A 19,222-nucleotide genomic window follows, 5' to 3' on the forward strand; every position below is an offset into this window, starting at 1 on the left:
TTTAATGCCATATCTTGATATTGATCGAATAACCGCCTTGAGCTATTCTGGTCACTTCATGGCAACAGTAATTTAACATTCCACAAAGCAGTTAAAATCTTCAAAGCTGAACTATTAAGCTTTATTGTTTACACATCTAATTTTCTGTGTTTACTACACACTATATTTTGCACTTAATAAGCTACAATATTTATGTTGTTAGTATTTTAGTGCTTTATTTGAAGGTAAAGACAGAGTCGTGGAAGGGTTGTTGGAGTTAACCTTATCCTTCACTCTTAGAAATTTAATAGTGAACTCATTTTTTTAGGATTTTTAAAAACTTCGTCAAGAAATAATAAAGCCCTTCTACTTCAATAAATATCTAGTTACGTCTGTAGAGCAAAACTAGAAGTCGACGCAGATTTTACATCGAAAAATTGAGTTAAGTCAACCCGACGTAATACAAAATTTGAGTCGACTTCAAGCTCTGATGAAGACATGCATAAGATGACTTAGTGATATAAGAGTATCCGATATGTATCAGATATGCATGTACATGCATGATGCAGATATATCGCTATATCTTCTTATGCATGTCGTTACTCTTTCCATTTGAAGGTTGTTCTAGTTCTCAGAAGAAGCCATTATATTTTTACGTTTTGTATGACCGTGGCAAACCTCGACATATCTGAGATTCTCCACGGAGCAGTGTGCTATATAACGCAGGTTGTCCATCAATACGTTATTCTAATGAACATCTTATTAGACCCCATGTTAGAAATCTTCAATAATTTATTTTCTTTAAATTACTACAAAATCTCTGATCTTCCCTTCCGTTTCCCCTCCATAAAAGCAAACTTTAGTAACAGAACTAAGTGCCATTTTAATTTCCGTTGTAGTTGCTGACCTTTACCCGAGTGCACAAAATTACGTTATAACTAGTTTATGGCAGGTAAATGTCCAGTTGATAACTAGTTATAACGTATTTTTGTCCACTCGGGTTAGAATCTTCATCAGTGAATTTAATAACATCAAACTTCTATCCAATTTCAGCATTTCCTGTCATAAATGTTGACACTTTCATATCTACGTTATCAAAACTTAAAACTCACTCCTACATATTGAGTGCAGCCTTATGGAAGCCACTCAGAGGAGACTTCCATTTGATATTGGTAAAAGAAGTTAATAGGAGCTTTAAATGCTCCGTGGAGGACCGCACTGGAAGCCAGGGATAGAGCCAGCTTCAGGCGACTCCTGTGGGAGGTCATGGATCACAATTGATCTGTACGATCAGCGAAGTAAGGAAGTAAGACGGAGCGTTCTTCAATTGTGTCGCTCGGGTGACTCAGAAGTAGCAACTTCATTTATAAATGTCAAACGTCATAATTAAATGACCTTATTGAACCTCTTAAAAATCATTAAAAAATATTCTCAAAATCACAGACCATAAATATCCCACAAAAAAAAAAACAGAATCCCATTTTCGATAGCACAAGTTAATTAATTTAAATGTGACCATCTTTCAAATAAATCTCGCCACTTTCTCCTGGTTCTATCAATTAATTTACTGTTTGTCTAACCACAATAAAAAAAAATGCTCATTAATGGTTCAATTAATAAAAAATGACTTCCTAACTTGTTTATTTCCTTTTTCACTCGTTGTTTGTTTTTTTTTTTGTGGGTTTATTTTAATAGCCATGAATGAGAAAGTGAGAAAAAAAAACTTTTTTTCTGTTCTGCTGCTCGTTCCTCTCGCAACACTACGAACAAACATTTATTATTACTTTTAATGGCACTTACGACAAGAAAAGGCATTAAAATCGAGTAGAATAATGTTCATGTTTAAAATTCACTTTTCAACAACAACAACAACGAAAAGAAAGAAATTTTTCATTCGTGTTTACAGCGTTTATTTACAGCATATAATAAATGAAAATATTATTTAAAAAAAAAATGAAAAACATGAACAAAAAAAAATCAAAGAGATAAGAAGGCGGAAGTGTGAAAATAAAGCCAGACTAGTTGGATGCATGTCAATGTTTGGATTTTGTTTAGTTGTTGTGGTTGTAATGTGAGGTGTGGATTAGTATGAGGTATGATTTATGGTAAACAAATAGTGATTAAGATGGGTTGATTATCTTTAAGTTAATTGGATTATTTATTCATCATTTATACTTAATCTAAAGGCAGTGAATCTAAATGAGATAATTGTCAGTGATCAAATCTTTATTAGGACTTCATGGACTTTTATAATGGATGGAACATTAAGAACTTTATGATGGAAACTTATTCTCTTCTTCCTCTTCTTGAAATCAATGTCCTGTCCTAATATGTATCAAGACAATGTCACTAACTACAATTAGTAAGTCGCGAATTAGAAAAATTGAATAGACGCAGATAGAGCATCGAAAATGAACCGAAATGCCACTCTGGGTCGTTGAATCTGTTGGTCGACACACTAAAAACAACGCTACTGGTGATTGTATGCTGTTAATTTGCTGCCTAATTTTGTTCAGCTTTCTATCTTATTACAATACAGAAATAGTTCTTGAGACCGAGATCAAGACTGTTCAGTCTCTTTGTAGCCTTGGTCTCGATTTTGATCCGTCAAAATGACATTTAGGTCAACCTGACACAGACTGTTGCTAACCAGACCGAGAACTGTCTATTAATCAACGCTCAAAGTCTACTCAAATAATATAACCCAGAAGGGACGCAACCTTAAAAAGTCGAAACATCCGATTTCAAGCTGACGTGCTCAAGTCCGACATAAAGTTAGATTCGGTCAAAATTCGGAGAATTCCAGTCTCAGACTCAAGACTCAAGCTGACCTTAGGACACTAGTTTTCAGCTTTTTCATACAATATGCCCTTCGGATACAGCTTATCAAATCCTTTATCAAAGTTGACTATAGAAAAATCTTGGAAAAATCTTAGATCGACTTCGAACTCAATTCTGATCAAATCTTCTCATTTGCTAATTGTCTTCGTGGATTCAAGAATCTATGAAAATGCTGATAGAAATAGCTGAGAATAATGAATTGACAAAATGAATAGAAAGTCAAAAATCACATTCAGTCAAGTCTAAGTGCGGCAATTAGGAGAGAAATAATGTAAATAGGCTGCCTTATAGAAGCAATGTACTGTATATCACAGACTTATACAATCAGAATTCATCCCTAAAAGTCAATTTCCATCTCAATAAACAACCAATTTATCCCAATCCATATAATCTGGATGACAATCCTCAAAGATATCCCGAAAAAAAATGTGATTACTCTTAAATATTTTTTTTTTTTTTGTCTTCAAATGTCTAGCGCCTCTCTATGTGGCTGTGTTCATTGTATGTTTACGACTTTTAATGCAATTTGTATACAACTTGCTTGTTCATAAAATCGAAATAAATCTTTCGGCGGTACTCTCGTTTTTATATTTGAAGGAAATATAGAGGAAAATTTATGTCATTTTTTTTGTTTATTGTTAAGAACCGGGAAACTTTTTTTTCCTCTTGCCTTCCTCCATCGTATGTTGTGGCAGAAACCGTCGAAAAAAAAAAAATGTGGAACACGAGAAGATGAATTGCTTATTGGAAATGGGAGACTCAGAGCTATTTATAGAATTTGATTTAAAATTTAAATGAGGAATATTTTTTCGTGCTGGATCTACCCTCGAAACAAGAACAACAACATTTTTTTTCGAGAGATTTTCTGGGAGTGGAAACAAAAATTTCAATAACATCTGCCTTTAAAAAATTGAAGATGCTTGTTCACGATTTATCATACATATGGAATGGCTTGAATATATTTTATGCATTGAAAATGAGTTCTAAATGCAAATTTTTGTGTATGAAGCATGAAGGAAATTTGTATTTGCAGTTATTGATGAAAAAAAATCTGTATCAAAGCTTTAATTTCCTTTTTAAAATTGCTGACAAATCTGCATAAAATCCTGGATATTCCATTTCACAAAAAAATGAGCAATCTTCAAAGCATTCATCCTCAAATCCAATTGAAAATCTCATCAAAGTAAAGCAAATAGTCATTTAAGTTATAGAATAAGTGATGGTCGTTCATAAGTGATGTCTGCTGAGTATGGCTACACAAAGATAATTTAGGCATGTTTGTAATTCCAGCGGCTCGAGCCTCAACCTAACCTCAACCAAGTCTCAACCAAACCTCAACCGAGTCTCAACCAAACCTAAACCGAGTCTCAACCAAGCCTCAACCGAACCTCGACCGAGTCTCAACCGAGCCACGACCGAGCCTCAACCGAACCTTGATCGAGTCTCAACCGAACCTTGATCGAGTCTCAACCGAACCTCAACCGAGTCTCAGCCGAACCTCGACCGAGTCTCAACCGAACCTCGACCGAGTCTCAACCGAACCTCGACCAAGCCTCAGCCGAACCTCGACCAAGCCTCAGCCGAACCTCGACCGAGTCTCAACCGAACCTTGATCGAGTCTCAACCGAACCTCAACCGAGTCTCACCCGAACCTCAACCGAGTCTCACCCGAACCTCGACCGAGTCTCAACCGAACCTCGACCGAGTCTCAACCGAACCTCGACCAAGCCTCAGCCGAACCTCGACCAAGCCTCAGCCGAACCTCGACCGAGTCTCAACCGAACCTTGATCGAGTCTCACCCGAACCTCGACCGAGTCTCACCCGAACCTCGACCGAGTCTCACCCGAACCTCGACCGAGTCTCAATCGAACCTCGACCGAGTCTCAACTGAGCTACGACCGAGTCTTATCTGAGCCTCGATAGAGATGAGATGTCTCTCAAAATTTAGACATGGCAAACGAATCCTTCCTAATTCCAAAAATACTATATTTTACTCCTAATTTTACAGCATTTCCAAAAAGTTTTCAAAAATCTCATTTAAAATAATTCATTTTTCGTAACACACAATCCATTCATCTCCACATATTACTCAACATTTTGACTTCAACAAGCCATTATATCATAACACATGTAACGATGAGTAGCATTTTATTCATACATCATGGAGCATCACTTTGATGTCCAGTGACATGAGAGAATTTCACAGAAAGGGAAAGGAGACACACATTTGGTATGGATATATTAATTTTATGCTAGGAAAGATAATGAAAAACCACAGAAAAAAAATATAATTTTTTTTTGAATGTTCTCTTATGGACAGTAATGAACGTAGATTGTAATTATTTTGGCTGTATGTCGTTAGTGTTTTTTTGTGTGTTTGTATGCTGTAATTTGCTTTTTGGAGAAGTTCATTTTATGTGAAACATAATAAGATTCTCATTAAGAATGAGAGAGACAAAAAAACTTTGATGACAAAGAAAGTATTAAATTAAGAACAGCAAATAAGAAAAGAAATGTCGAAGAGAGGATGCAATTAAAAGTTGTAATCTGACATATTTTTGAGCTGTAATCGTTGAACTTTAACTTTTTTTCTTTTGTTTTTTAAAGTTTGATGTAGTCGTCTTTGGATGAAGAGTTGAGCTTTTTGTTTTGGAGTTTGTAACTTCATTGTGTCAACTTTGTAACGGATTTGAGAATTTTGAAAGTTTATTAAATTATCCTCAGTTTTTACATGCTTTTAATTAACTTGATCTGTCTGTCTTTCTGTATTTAACTTTTGCTGGCAAAATTTGCATCACCATTTGTGTCAAATCAATTATTTTGCATCAATTTTTACTTCTATTTGTGGTTTATGCATCAATATATGATTCATCTCAATATTTTGCGTCATCTTCTGCTTCAATCAATGATTTTCCATAATTTTCTTCTTGAATCAATCATGTTGCATCAATTATTGTCTCGGTAAATGATTCTGCATCAGTTTCTGCTTCTGTCAAATATTTTACTTCATTTTCTGCTTCAGTAAACAATTATGCATCAACTTTTGCCTCAGTATATGATTTTTTATCAATTTGTGGTTCTATTCATGGTTTCGCATCAATTTCTGTTCACTTTAGCTCAATATTTTAGAACACTTTCAGTTTCAACAATTGTTTTTGCATTTATTTCCGCTTCAACAATGGATTTAGCATCAATTTCCACTTCAACAATTGATTTTGCATCAATTTCCGCTTTAACAATTGATTTTGCATCAGCTTTTACTTCCGCCTGTAATTTTGCATCATTTTCCTCTTCAATTATTGAATTTGCATCACTTTCTGCTTTTGCACTTTGTGATTCTACATCACTTTCTGCTTCATTCAATGATTTTGCTTCAATTTGAGTTTCATTCATTGATTTTGCCTTAATTTTTGCTTCATATCCAAATTTTGCATCCTTATTAAACTTGAATTAGTGACTTTTGCTTTAATAATTGGTTCAATTAGCAATTTTGCATCATTTTACAATTTTAAATTTAACAAATTTTAACATTATTTGCGCAATTCTTAATTTAGCGACAATTCTGACTGTTTTGATATGGAAAATACTCTGAAAATGCGTTCTTAACCACCAAAAACTTCACCATCAACATCCATAAAAAATCTTAACTTAATCTCTTTATGAATGCTCCTACATATGTAACATTTAAATCCCATTTATACAAGCAGGAATAAGTACTAAAAAAGATCACAGCAGCATATCTTCATTCAATGCAAAACTGCAGCAAATATTAATTTAACTTTCATATGAGTAACATGAGTAAATTTTCCTCCATATATGCAGCACAAATGCACACAAAAAAATAATTTTTTTTTAGTTGCACAGATGAGAAAAATACAAAAAAAATCTCTTTTGTACACTTCATGCAAAGCTTTATGATTACATATGCCATTTTAGTAATCAGAAAATGAAATGGAATAGTATGGTAGACACAAGACGTGAAACCAACATGAAAAAGCAGAGGAAATGAGAGAGAGAGAGAAAAAAAATTCAATAAACTTGTGTGTAGATGGTGACGGGGGGTAGAAGAAGATACTTTATGGGGAAATATGGTAAATGACAATAATAAAGAAAAAAAACAACTGAAACGAAAAAAATTAATTGATTGTCACTCAATTTAATTGGTCTGCTAGTTATCAAGCTTGGAAAATCTCTCATTGCTTCATGATTGTCAGCAGATGGAAGTACGACAAATTATTGAGTTGGAGAGGTCATAAAATGACATGCAGAGATGGTCATGAACCGTTTTATTGTTATTTTTATGAAGAATTGATAGTTTTTGATGTTTTTAAGTGAATGATGTTCATTAGTTCGATAGCATATGGCCATCAAGGAGGGCAAATTGTATTTTTGGGTAAGATAGTGCCAACTTGGTGTCAGGTCTACACACCAATGAGTGGTGTTTCTAGTTCATATGTTTCGAAAAAGGACAAGTGAAATATTTGATATGTCGAGTTTTGAACCTATGATCGTTAGGTTAGTAGACAATGATCAAGACCGGAAGAACGGAACGATTTCGCCACTGAGTCACTCACTACACTTCAACTCATTTGACAGTAACTATATAAGTGCTGGGAAAATGATTTCTGTCTTGTGTCCGGGGGACATTATCTTCCATCTTTTTTACATTGTATAATTTTCAGGTGAAGCTTTGTGACATACTAGAGAGGTTTTAAATGGTTGTTGGGCTAGGAAACGTTTGAAAATTACGTAACTCACTTAAGAAACTTAGAACAGCGTTGAAGCACCCGAAATTCAACCAGAGTTTCTCTGGGATCGAACCCGGGACCTTTTAGTCGTTTGTCCGACTTTCTAAGCCAAGTAGACCATTGGCACTTTTTCACAGCTTATGGAAATTACGTAGGGTTCGCCCAGATGCGCAGGCCTGCAGTTTCTATTGTTCTAGATGCACATCTGAATTTTTTGTATGGAAATTTTTTTGGTTCAGCCCTGCAGTTTTCTGCATCTATGCATTTATGTGAATCTAATTTTGGCAAACCCTAAAATTACGTAACACTTGATGAAATGCGTGAATGGGGATCCAATATTGTTATGAAGAACCAAGAATGACGGTTAGGGAAAGGGATCTTAAAACTCTATTTTTAACATTGCATAACTTTACAACGATCCCATAGTGATATATAATTTATATTAATACATGACAGTAACGGTCATTTCATGTGTCAACACACGCCAAACTACTAAAGCATAAACATTTTTTCACATTTTAGACGTCTTTTCTGATCAATATTTAATGCCTTACATACATAAATATTCAATTCATAACCCAATAATGCACCAAAATGACCAAATCCAAAATCATATTTCCTTAAAATTTTCTGCCATCCAAAAACTTTTCTTTTCCAGCTTGCATTTCGCTGTATTTTGCCATTTTATTGTTTAAACAGAGTGAAAACATCACAGTATGAGATATAGACACATATAGACATCAAAAGCTTCTTCTTTTAACATTCAAGGATATAAAGATAGTAAGGATTGAACATCATGTAGCTATTATGTTGATTATTTACACCATTTCACACCACACGAAATTTATTCAATTCATTAACAATCAAATTCACAGATGATCGAAATAAAATGTTGGAACTACAGTGACAACAGCATCAATATTATGCAATATGATACAAAAAATTTATATTATATATTGTTGTGGCCAATGAAGCATTAATCGGGTGCCGAAATATCGTACACGACAGATATTAATGTTTCATTCCATTTCATTACAAATGGGTCAGTCATGCGAAAAGTTTCTTGTTATTTTTTTTATATGGGATACTATTTACAGATAGAATTTTGTACAAATACGCACACATGAGGATCTGCTGCCAAATAATATATATTTTTCTATGTTTTCTTTTTAAACGATTTATTTCGAAAAAGGAGATGGTCAATATTGTCCATGTAATCATTGCCAATGTCTGAATATTTGTTTTCATCGTGCGTCCACAAATAGGGGTCGTTTGATAATCAATGTCTGATATTTAATGAGAGAAATAAGGTCTGAAGGTTTATGATACTTCATGGATATTTAAGGTTCTTATGTTGGAACAATCGCTTATTGTGTTCTGTTTTTAAGGGTAGTCTGCGATTTTGCAACAATTCAGACTTATGAAATTTCCATCCAAAACTCGAGTTGACATTGAGTTTTGGACACATTGCGTCATTCACTAGAGATTAAAAGCCTATGCAATCTCTGCTTTAAGGATGGCAGTACCACAATCAAGATAGGAACTTTAAAGCTTACAATCTACCATCTACAAACCCAACATGTACAAAAAAAGCAATAAAATGCAAACAGCACATTGGTTTCACACATTGTGCTTTGAAGTAGAAAATTGTGTGAACCAGGGGAAGGTGAGGACCATCCGTAGGAAAATTTAATGAAGTGCTGGGAATTAGAAACTGGTAGAAGTTATCTAAAGACAGATTCAGCTTCCGACGAACTCTAAATGTGGCAATAGGCCCTCGTGCGCCTTTAGCATAGAAGTAAGTTACATCATCAATTGACGTCATTACTGAACAATCCCATTCAAGACTGCTAGTCTTCATGTCTGTCATGCAAGTAAGTTTTCAGTTGGAATCATAAGAAGAATTGAAAATGTTTTTAAAAAATTTTGTTAAACTTTTTGTCTAGCTATCAAATATTTTAGGGATTGTTCAATTGTTACGTTATGGTATTTCATACGCATTTCTGTTTTTCATTTAAGATGTTTAGCTCGATGGAACTAAAGAAGATTTCAGGAATATCAAGCAAACATGGCCTAGTACAGTAATGCGGTAATGTCAATTAGATGTCAAAATCAAGAATTTGTTCAAGCTTTGTGATGTGGCGAGCAATAGGGTCAGATTGAAGGTATTTTGGAAGTAACAACCTAGGCTCCAAGTCGGAGCAAGGTTCCAGCAAATAAGTAAGTAATGACAAGTAAAGCTCGAAGTCGAGTCGAATTTGTATTGAAATTTCAATTTTGGACAATTCCATTTAGCCATATAAATCAAATTACCCCATTTATGAATGACCCCCATAAAAAAATTCTTAAAGTTTTTGTCTGATGCTGACGAAGTGAATTCAAAGAAATTTTAAAAATAATATCTTAAGATATTGAACAAGAATGTTTCCAAGTCTTTCGAGGATATCTCCCAACAGTCAATCCAAAATTTTTAACAAAAATCAATGAATCTTCCAGCATTTTTAAAACACAAAGTAGGAAACACGATATGAAAATTTAATTCCAAGGACATCTTCAAGTAAAAAATTCAAAAGATTCTCATCCTGGTCTACAAATAATACTTGGATAGTAAATCGATTTAGCAATTGAGGATAAAAGTTTGTTTTTTAGTTCCATAGAATTTGCGATTGTACATTCATTTATTCAGTTCTGTGGATGTAAAGAGAGTATTTTTTGAAGGAGAGAAGAAGAGGTTCCATTATTCAGTCCACTAGTAAGAAATCACCGCATACTCAATTGTGCAATGTTTACAGATCTATTTCCGAGCAGCAATGACTGTGAAATTGATAAAGTCCTTTAAGTTAGTTGTGTTATGTGGCTGGAAGGCACATGATGTAGAAATGACTGAAAATACAGCTCCAGGACGACTTTACCAGAGCTACGTCTCCGGCCAGGGTTAAATTCAATCTCAGGCCAACGTGACTCAGATTCAGAGTCAGTCATAGGGTAACTAAGGCCAGATTCTTGCTGGTCTGTATTGACTCGAACTCTGAGTCAAGTTGACGTGAAACTGATTCTGAGATCAGACTAAATTTGATGAAATCTGGTTTCAGGTCAGAGTTAATTGTGTCTGGAACCAAATTTTCAGTCATTTCTACACTGTGTGCTTGCTGGGAAGTTATTATCATCATTAATGCATTTTAAACGTGATTTCTAAAGCATGGCAGCTATTAAGACAGCAATATTATTTGGACGAAATGACACAATAGCATTCAGAGCTTAAAGTCGACTCGTAGTTTGCATGGAACAGTCATTTGAATAGATTCGAGTCGACTTGAGTCTATTAGACCTCATATCGAGCTCTAATAACAACCCAACAGTCATTGCAGCTCGGAATTTCTATTCAAACTTGATTCAAACACACAAAAAAAGCTTTGAAATTTATTTTTTTCGTTCAAATGCCTTTACACAATTGATTTTTATTGTTTATAAGCTGATGAAGGAAAAAAAGCTCTTATTCTGGATAGCTGAATGGTTAACAACAAATAGTAACAGAAAGTAACATAAAAACAGCAAGAATAAAGGTGAAAATTCCCTTTTTCATGAAAAAAAAGAAGCACAAAAAACCCATAAAAATTGAGAAAAAAAAAAGTCTTTAATTATTTTCAAACATAAAACGATCCAAAGATGATGAAAAACAAAAAGATGAAGAATTAAAAAAGATATAAGAGTATTTACCGGTCTATTTTGTTTAATGAACTTTTTTTGGTATTTTTTTGTGTTCGTGAATTTTTTGTTGTATTTTGTTTCGATGTTTGATGAAAATAAAGAAGAATTGAGATGAATAAAAATAAAAATATAGAAGAATAAATAAATTATGTTATTAAATTTTTTTCTTTCGTAGAGCTTGATGCGATTTGATCGAGAGATTGAATTTGGAGAGATATTGTGTCGAGGGGGATGGTGACTTTTTATGTTGAGGTATTGAAGGCAAATTGAGGGTTTATGTCAATATTCCCAAATAGCATAAGTTGGTTAATCGATCCGAAATTCGGGACCAGACTGGTGTGACTCTGGTATGGTTCTGAATTTTAAATTAATTCGGCCGAACGGTACTGAATTTAAATCAAATTCTACACCAAGTTAGAGTCACGCCGACTTGGAGCCGGATTTTTGACTAATTAACTGATTTGTTCTATTCGGGATCACAGTCATTACACGTTAAAATGCTGTCACTTGGTGAAATAAACCAGATTTACTAATTGGCTGCCACTTTGTTCTAAGTATACTGCCGTCGTCTTATCGCCATGGTGGCAACATTTGAATGTATACTGATCGGGCTTGTATTGATAAACCACTTTTGACAGTTTAGCGACAAGAGCATTCGTCCAAAAAGCGTAAAATAAGGAGCCTACAGAGTCTCCAGCCTACAGAGTGTACAGCCTCAGAATCCATTATTCGATATTAAGATATGATCGACTCCAAAAAATTGGTGAGGAATCTGTGCAGCACTTTTTATTTCAAAAATTGCGAAAATAAACGATCTTTGAAAGTATTCAGAACTGAATAAGACAGCCTAAAATATGGTATACCCTGAATTTCATGAACCGGGACAAAATAAAGGTTATCCACCACTGCTCCAATTTATCTTTTAGCAATTTCAACTAATTTCTTTTTGAATTGAATCATCATTAATTGAGACAAGATAAATGCTCTAAAAGTCTCTATCATTTAAAGGCTGCATAGTCAGTATAATGCAGTGGTGGGCTATTTGAGTTATACGGTATACTGAAGTGCCGACAAATTGTTTTAGAAATGTCACGAACTGTATGCGGTTTCCATATATTCTTACCACCAAGGTGCACTGCGAAAAATAGACTTTGCTCACCAAAGATCTAATGATTTAAATCCTTAATACACTTCCAAATTTTCTAAATCTAATCCTAAATCTCAATCTTTAAAATCATCACAAAAGTCACCAACCCCACTTCAAATCACACAATATTAAATTAAAATGGAGATAAAAAAAAATGTTTCCCAATTTAAATTTTGTTCTATTCTTTGTATTTCGAATGGCTTGTTTTGCATTTTCAATTCATTCTAGCGCACTTTTTTTTATCATGTCTGTTGTCTCGTCGATTGAGAAATGCAAAAATCATCGTTTTTCTAAATGAAGTTTAAATTCAGTAGATTGTTTTCATTTGAAAGGATTTTGATTGGAATTGGAATTTTAATATGATAAATTTGACTCTATTGTATTCGAATTAGTCGATAGCAATCGGATGTCTAAAAAGCTTTTAAAGTTTATTTTATATGAATTTAGGTTTCAATCGATTTTAAGGTCGGAAATGATCTCAATTTTATTGTATATTTGAATAGATAGAATATCAGCCATTAATAAAAAAGGTAAATGCCCTTAGACACGTTCCATTTTTCGATCCCTTCCATTCAATTTAAAATTTGATATTTTTTCATGATTAAGTCCACGAGCATTTAATGGAATTTATCAAGAAAGCATCACTTAATGCCCTTTTGAGCACATCAAGAGTTTCGAAAGTTTTTGTGGAATTTCCATGGAAAAACCAAAAAAACTTTAAGCAACAATTCACAGAATTACTCATCAGTTGACCTCGATTGGATTGTTATGCAAGAAGTAAAATTAAGCAATTAATATATTTAAGACTATCCAATAAAGACGGTCTACATCTCATATTCAGATTGACAATTTTCTACATGAGATAGTAACAATGACAATTTATATATGTTTTGTCAGCACTAAAAGTTAAGGGTGTCATAAAATATCATCGATCCGATTCGACTCAATTGAGGCATAAACAATAAAGTTTTTTTGGATGAAAATTGGAAAATTTTGGAAAGGAAATGTTAAAGTTGCTTTGTAAGGTCAATTGGGGGGTGGTGGGGTGTCGAGAGGTAAAGGGTATCCTTTCCCCCATCCACTCTGTTTGAGGATCTACTGTGAATCGTCCAATTGATCCACTGTGAATCGTGCGATTGATCAATTGTGAATTGTAGGACGTTAATGAACAGTTGAAAAGGTTTCTGTTCGTGATTAAAATGGCTTCTTCTGCAAATGGTTTTTTATGTCCACTTGCACTTCCTACCTGGATAGCTCCTTAGAATCCGACGACAGTCTGGTTATTACGATCATTCAACTAGACACCTTAAGAATCTTCCGAATGGACACTTATTGTCTAGCGAAGTAGCAAAGTCTCCTGGAATCTCGGATTCAACGAATTTTCGAGATCGAAACCTGAGCAGACAAGAGTTTGCTCTCGAAAAATTGAGTATACTCTATTAAAATGGTTGATTAAACTCATGAGTTCACTCGTTGAAGTCAATTTGAGTTAGGGAAACCGAGACTAAGACTGGGACTGAGCCTAAAAGGGAATTCTTCAACGATGGTCTTGGTAAAAGTCTCTAGAAACTTTATTGTCTAGTTGATATCCAGACATTCTGTCAAATTTTTACAAATTTCACGGAATGACATGCAAAACATGTCATTAGTCGACCGCAGATCTAGTTATTAATTAAAGCTTAATATTTTGTGTTCATTTAGACCTGGTTTGATTTTTCATCAGCTTCTTCAGCATTAACATCCATTGCCATTAAGATTTTCATAAAATTTCATTTCTCAACCCCTTCAAAATCGTCAAATTGAGCATATTTTCTCACTATATTCTCACCAGCTAAACCTCATTTCATCTTAAAGACTTTATGAATTGAACTTCATTATTAAAAACTTTAAAATGCTAAAAATCTCCTCTTAAAAAGTTAATCAGCAAAACTTTCTTTTAAAATTATTGCAAATTCCCTCGAGAAAGTGCTCCGAGGTGAAATTTTGAGCTTTTTTGAACAATAGTTCATATAGATAAGATTATAATCAGAATCTAATTTTATTCATTTATTCAAAAGTTTACCTAACTTCATTAATTCTTTTCATGCTTATTTTTTTTTCTCGTCGACATCAACAGAAGAACAAACAAAAAAATGCGCTATAATGAAATCAAGTTTTATCAGATACTCGTTAAATATCATTCGTATTCAAAGTTTATTTTTTTTCCTCCTATTTTCTCGATTATGTTATTAGAAGTCTTGCTTTTTCTTGTTCCTCATCAGAAACATCATTGTGAGATGAAGAAGAAAATTGGTTCGTGGAAGCATTTTGTCAGACTTTTTTTTTTTTGTTGGTGTTGCTGTTGTGGATTATTGATGAGTTTTTAAAGAGTTTGGATAGTTTTTCTTGTAAATACTGGTAAAATGGGAGCTTAATTGGAACTTAAGTTGCTGTTGTAGCTTAGTTGTGAACTGTAAGATATTATGGTTTAATGGCAAAGCGGATATAAATGTCCGGTGTCTCAACATGCATCAATGAACCTGTGTTCGAAAATTATTAATGAAATTTTAAAATTGCTCCTTATTTTTGGCGGACTATATTTTTTTGGAAAATATTTTTTTGGCTCGGAATTTTTTGGAATTTATTTTTTTGGAACATAATTATTTGGAAATTAAAATTTTGGAATAGAATTATTTGGAAAATAATTTTTTGGATTTGTTATTTTTTGGAACGGATTTTTTTGGCATTATTTTTTTGGAAAATAATTTTTTGGAAAAACCTTTTTTGGAAAATATTTTCTTGGAAATTTTTATTTGGAAAATATTTAATTGGAAAAACATTTTTTGGAAGAAAATTTTTTGGAAAGTTCAAATCTAATAAATTTTAGCTTGTATTTTAGTTTGTGAATTATTTGTTCGGCGGATTTTTTGCAATTCAACAATACTAAATTAATGTATTTTATATGAAAAGTTCTCTAACTTTTAGTCAACAGAATAAAGGTGACTTATACATTACTGGATTTTGGTTTTGGATAGAGTATATGACTGCGATATTACTGGATCTTTTGTTTTAAGTTTAAAAATGACTCGGATTTAACTGGATGTTAATTTTTTGGTCTATAAGTGATCTGTATCTTACTAGATTTTGTTTTATGGTAGGAAAACTGATATATATTAATCAATTACGGATTGCTGGTTCAAAAATGCACATAAGTCCCTCGATCGACGACTTTTACAATTTTTACAAAAGTTTCATGTATAATAAAAATAGCCAAAAAGCTATTATGCCTCGGTAGCGTATTTGTTATTATGCTTGGTTGAAAACTCTTAAATTTCTGTTTTCAAACATAGGCATGAACCTATCTGACTTTTTATTTTCCAATCTTTATTGTTTTATCCTTTTTTAAAAATAATATAGACCATCCTTAAACTTAAACACAAGATCTACTAAGTCACTAGTCAAATACTCTGCCCAAAAACAAAATCCAGCAATGTTTAAGTCACTATTGTTCTGTTGACTGAAAGTTAGAGAACTTTTCATATAAAATACATTAATTTAGAATTGTTGAATTGCAAAAAATCCGCCGAACAAATAATTCACAAACTAATATACAAGCTAAAATTTATCAGATTTGAACTTTCCAAAAATTTTTCTTCCAAAAAATGTTTTTCCAATTAAATATTTTCCAAATAAAAATTTCCAAGAAAATATTTTCCAAAAAAGGTTCTTCCAAAAAATTATTTTCCAAAAAAATAATGCCAAAAAAATCCGTTCCAAAAAATAACAAATCCAAAAAATTATTTTCCAAATAATTCTATTCCAAAATTTTAATTTCCAAATAATTAAATTCCAAAAAAATATGTTCCAAAAAATTCCAAGCCAAAAAAATATTTTCCAAAAAAATAAACTTCCCCCTTATTTTTTGTAGATTTTCAGCACATTTGAAGTTCTTTCAGGGCTTCTAAGAACCACCCCGAAACGCTCAATTCGATCAATTGATCCAAAATCTGACAACAGGCCAGCATAACTCTGACATGGTTCTGAATTTGATTAAAATTTCACAAAATGCCCAGAATGATTCGGGGACTCAAGGAGACATAGAGTCTACCAATCTATCTCTTTTACTAAACTGTGAAAGTAATTTAGAAGAATGAACATCTATGAATGTAGTCTGACACTCATTAATGAAGTTCATGGAATTGTCCACAATTTTATTTGATTTTTGATGAATTTTGATCAATTTCAGGGAACCAATTATACCTAATTTTGGTTGATTCTAAAAACCACACCTTGTGCATTACAAATTTGAATGTCTAGGACAATAGTCTTCAACCGGAAAAGCACAAATTGATTAATCGATCAAAAATTTGGTTTAAATCCTAAGTGACTCTGAATTGATTCCGAATTTGGTTTAAATCCAGCATCATGTCAGAGTCACGTCGATCTGATGCTGGTTTTTGGATCGATTTACCGACTTGTGCCATTCTGGCATCAATTCTAGATCAGACTTAACATTGCATACCAATAAATAAATCTTTAAAAAATCTCATCAAATCCACAATTTAATTCCAAAAAAATTCTGACAAAATATCCACAAGTGTTATTGACGAAATTCAATTTCAATAAAGACAATAAAATACATATCGAAGAATAATACACAAAAAAAAGGATATAATTAATTTTAATATTAAAGCTCACCTTCTAGGATCCTCATTAACAGGATCTTTAACAGTATACAAGTGCTGCTGACCGGGCTTCTTATCTTGCGTACCGAGATAATAAACTAAATGATTAAATGTATCCCAAGCCAATATTCTTACAACCTGAATTATCCATGAAAAAGAGAAGAACAGAAAGACAGTCATGTGAGTAAAAATGTTCAAGAGATTCATATGTAGGAACTAAGAAAAACAAAAAAAAGAGAATCAATAAATACAAGAAAGAATAAGAAACCAAAAAATTCCATTTCATATATTCAAGAACATTATTATTCATTTAACTTTATGAATCATTATTTTATGGCTGTAGCCCATAAAGCATTTCCAAGTTAATTGAATAAAATGGCATAAGCAAGAAGCGTGCATATAGCCAAAAAAAAAAAATCTCTTTTTTTAGGATGATTACATACAAAAAAAAAATACACAAAAAAACTCAAAGGATGGATTCCGGGGAATGAAAATTTAGGAGGAGGAGAAGAACGATTTTATCGCTTCTGGGAATGCTTGTCAAAAAAAAAAAATGTTATTTCCATCACATACAAAAATATTTTCGGCATAATAAAAAAAATGTCGTCATTGAGACATTGCTGCTGCTGCTTTTAATTCAACTGCTTTGCTAAAAGCAGTCATCAAGTTTACAGCCAATTTTTTGGTTAAGGGTAGATTATTGATGAAATAAAAGAATGTTTATTGTCTATACTCATCATCCAGAACTACAGATGGCCTGTTTTACATATTTTCAGGCTGACTGCTTATGTGAATAAATGGGTGAGATGGTTGGATATGGAAGAGATTGTGTGATGATATAGACGCATTTGGATTGTATGGAGTTAAGCTAGGAATGGAGGGGTTTGGGATAAACATGAACTTATTTACCAAAGAGAGGACTTTTCCTTATTTTGTGAGATATTAAGCAGTCATTCTTTTATAATTCATCTGGCTATGTGCCGGATAAGTACGTTACAGAACAGATTAAAAGCCTAGTCAAAGCTCATTGTCTGAAAGGAGGCAAACCCACAGTCTTGCTAGATATGACAAGGCTGACACCCGACCATTTCCCAAATCAACTTGTACTAAGAAATCAACATAAGGTCTCCAGACCCTAACTGACAAAGAGTTTACTTTCGAGAGCTTGCAAATCCAAAATATACTAGTTGAGCATGCTTGTTACCGTTACTCTCAGCTTTTTCTGTTCTTAGGAGAACTCTCGTTGCTTGCTAGGGACTATTAGACTTACAACGAAGATGTAAACAACAGTGGACATGCCAGAGACAATTTAACTTCTTGAAACAGAAACAGAAGTATGTTACGGCGCTCTTGGCTGGAATCTACAAGGAAAATGGTGAACAGAAGCTACAAAAGGTTCACAAACAATGACAGAAGCTACAAAGGTTCACAAAAGGATAAAACAATGATGAAACAATGTCAACCTAATGTGCGGACAGAGAATTCGCACAAACTAGGTAACAGAGTCAGCAACAAATTCAGATGGAAAACCTTATGTTGCAATCTAAGTTCTACAAGGTTTTACAAGGTAAATAAGAAAGTAACCCTAGCATGCTAAGGCTGTGCTCTCAAGAGCAGAACAAGGTGAGAGTAACGCTCACGAGCATGCTCTTTGTCTGTTGCGATAATCTTGAGAAAATTCCAAAAAACCTTTCAAAAACCCACAATTTACCTACATCTTAAAACTTTCCTTATCCAGCACAAACCTCCTACTTATTCCAGAACAGGAAAAAGCCATCAAGAAGATTAAGCTCATGCTAACGTTTATGCTTTTCGTCTACATAAATCCCTGACCTTGCTCTCCTTTCACATTTTTCCTATCAGTTCGAAATCTACCCACTTATTGTGCAAGCAAAAGCACGCAAATTTTTATTCCTTCTTCTTTATTATTTGGTTTCCATTTTTTATGTGTGTGTGTGTGTGTATTCGTTTGAGGGTAAATGGAATGAAGAAGAACAATAAATAAACCAATTTTTCGTGCCATATTCTTATACTTCTTTTTTTTTTAGGCAAAACGAGAACAAAACAGAAATTGATGTCAAATATGATTCATTTATAGCACAAGAGGAAGTGACTAATTATCGATAAATCATAG

At 33.3% G+C, this 19,222-nt stretch overlaps 1 protein-coding gene across 7 annotated transcripts in view; it reads right to left on the reverse strand.

The window, feature by feature from the left end:
- The window catches only part of LOC139098344 (inactive dipeptidyl peptidase 10), a 122,101-nt gene that overhangs the window by 12,791 nt on the left and 90,088 nt on the right, over positions 1-19,222 (reverse strand). For all 7 annotated transcript variants that reach the window (XM_070650507.1, XM_070650511.1, XM_070650506.1 and 4 more), the window contains 2 exons: positions 17,102-17,226; positions 11,287-11,307 (listed from right to left, as the gene is read on the reverse strand). In XM_070650507.1, the coding sequence (XP_070506608.1) occupies positions 11,287-11,307; positions 17,102-17,226 (146 nt within the window). The remainder of the gene's footprint in view (positions 1-11,286; positions 11,308-17,101; positions 17,227-19,222) is intronic.

This window comes from Chironomus tepperi, unplaced genomic scaffold (genome assembly GCF_022539635.2).
Source record: "Chironomus tepperi strain 1889 unplaced genomic scaffold, CSIRO-AGI_Ctep_v1 contig_445, whole genome shotgun sequence".
Taxonomy (NCBI): domain Eukaryota; kingdom Metazoa; phylum Arthropoda; class Insecta; order Diptera; family Chironomidae; genus Chironomus; species Chironomus tepperi.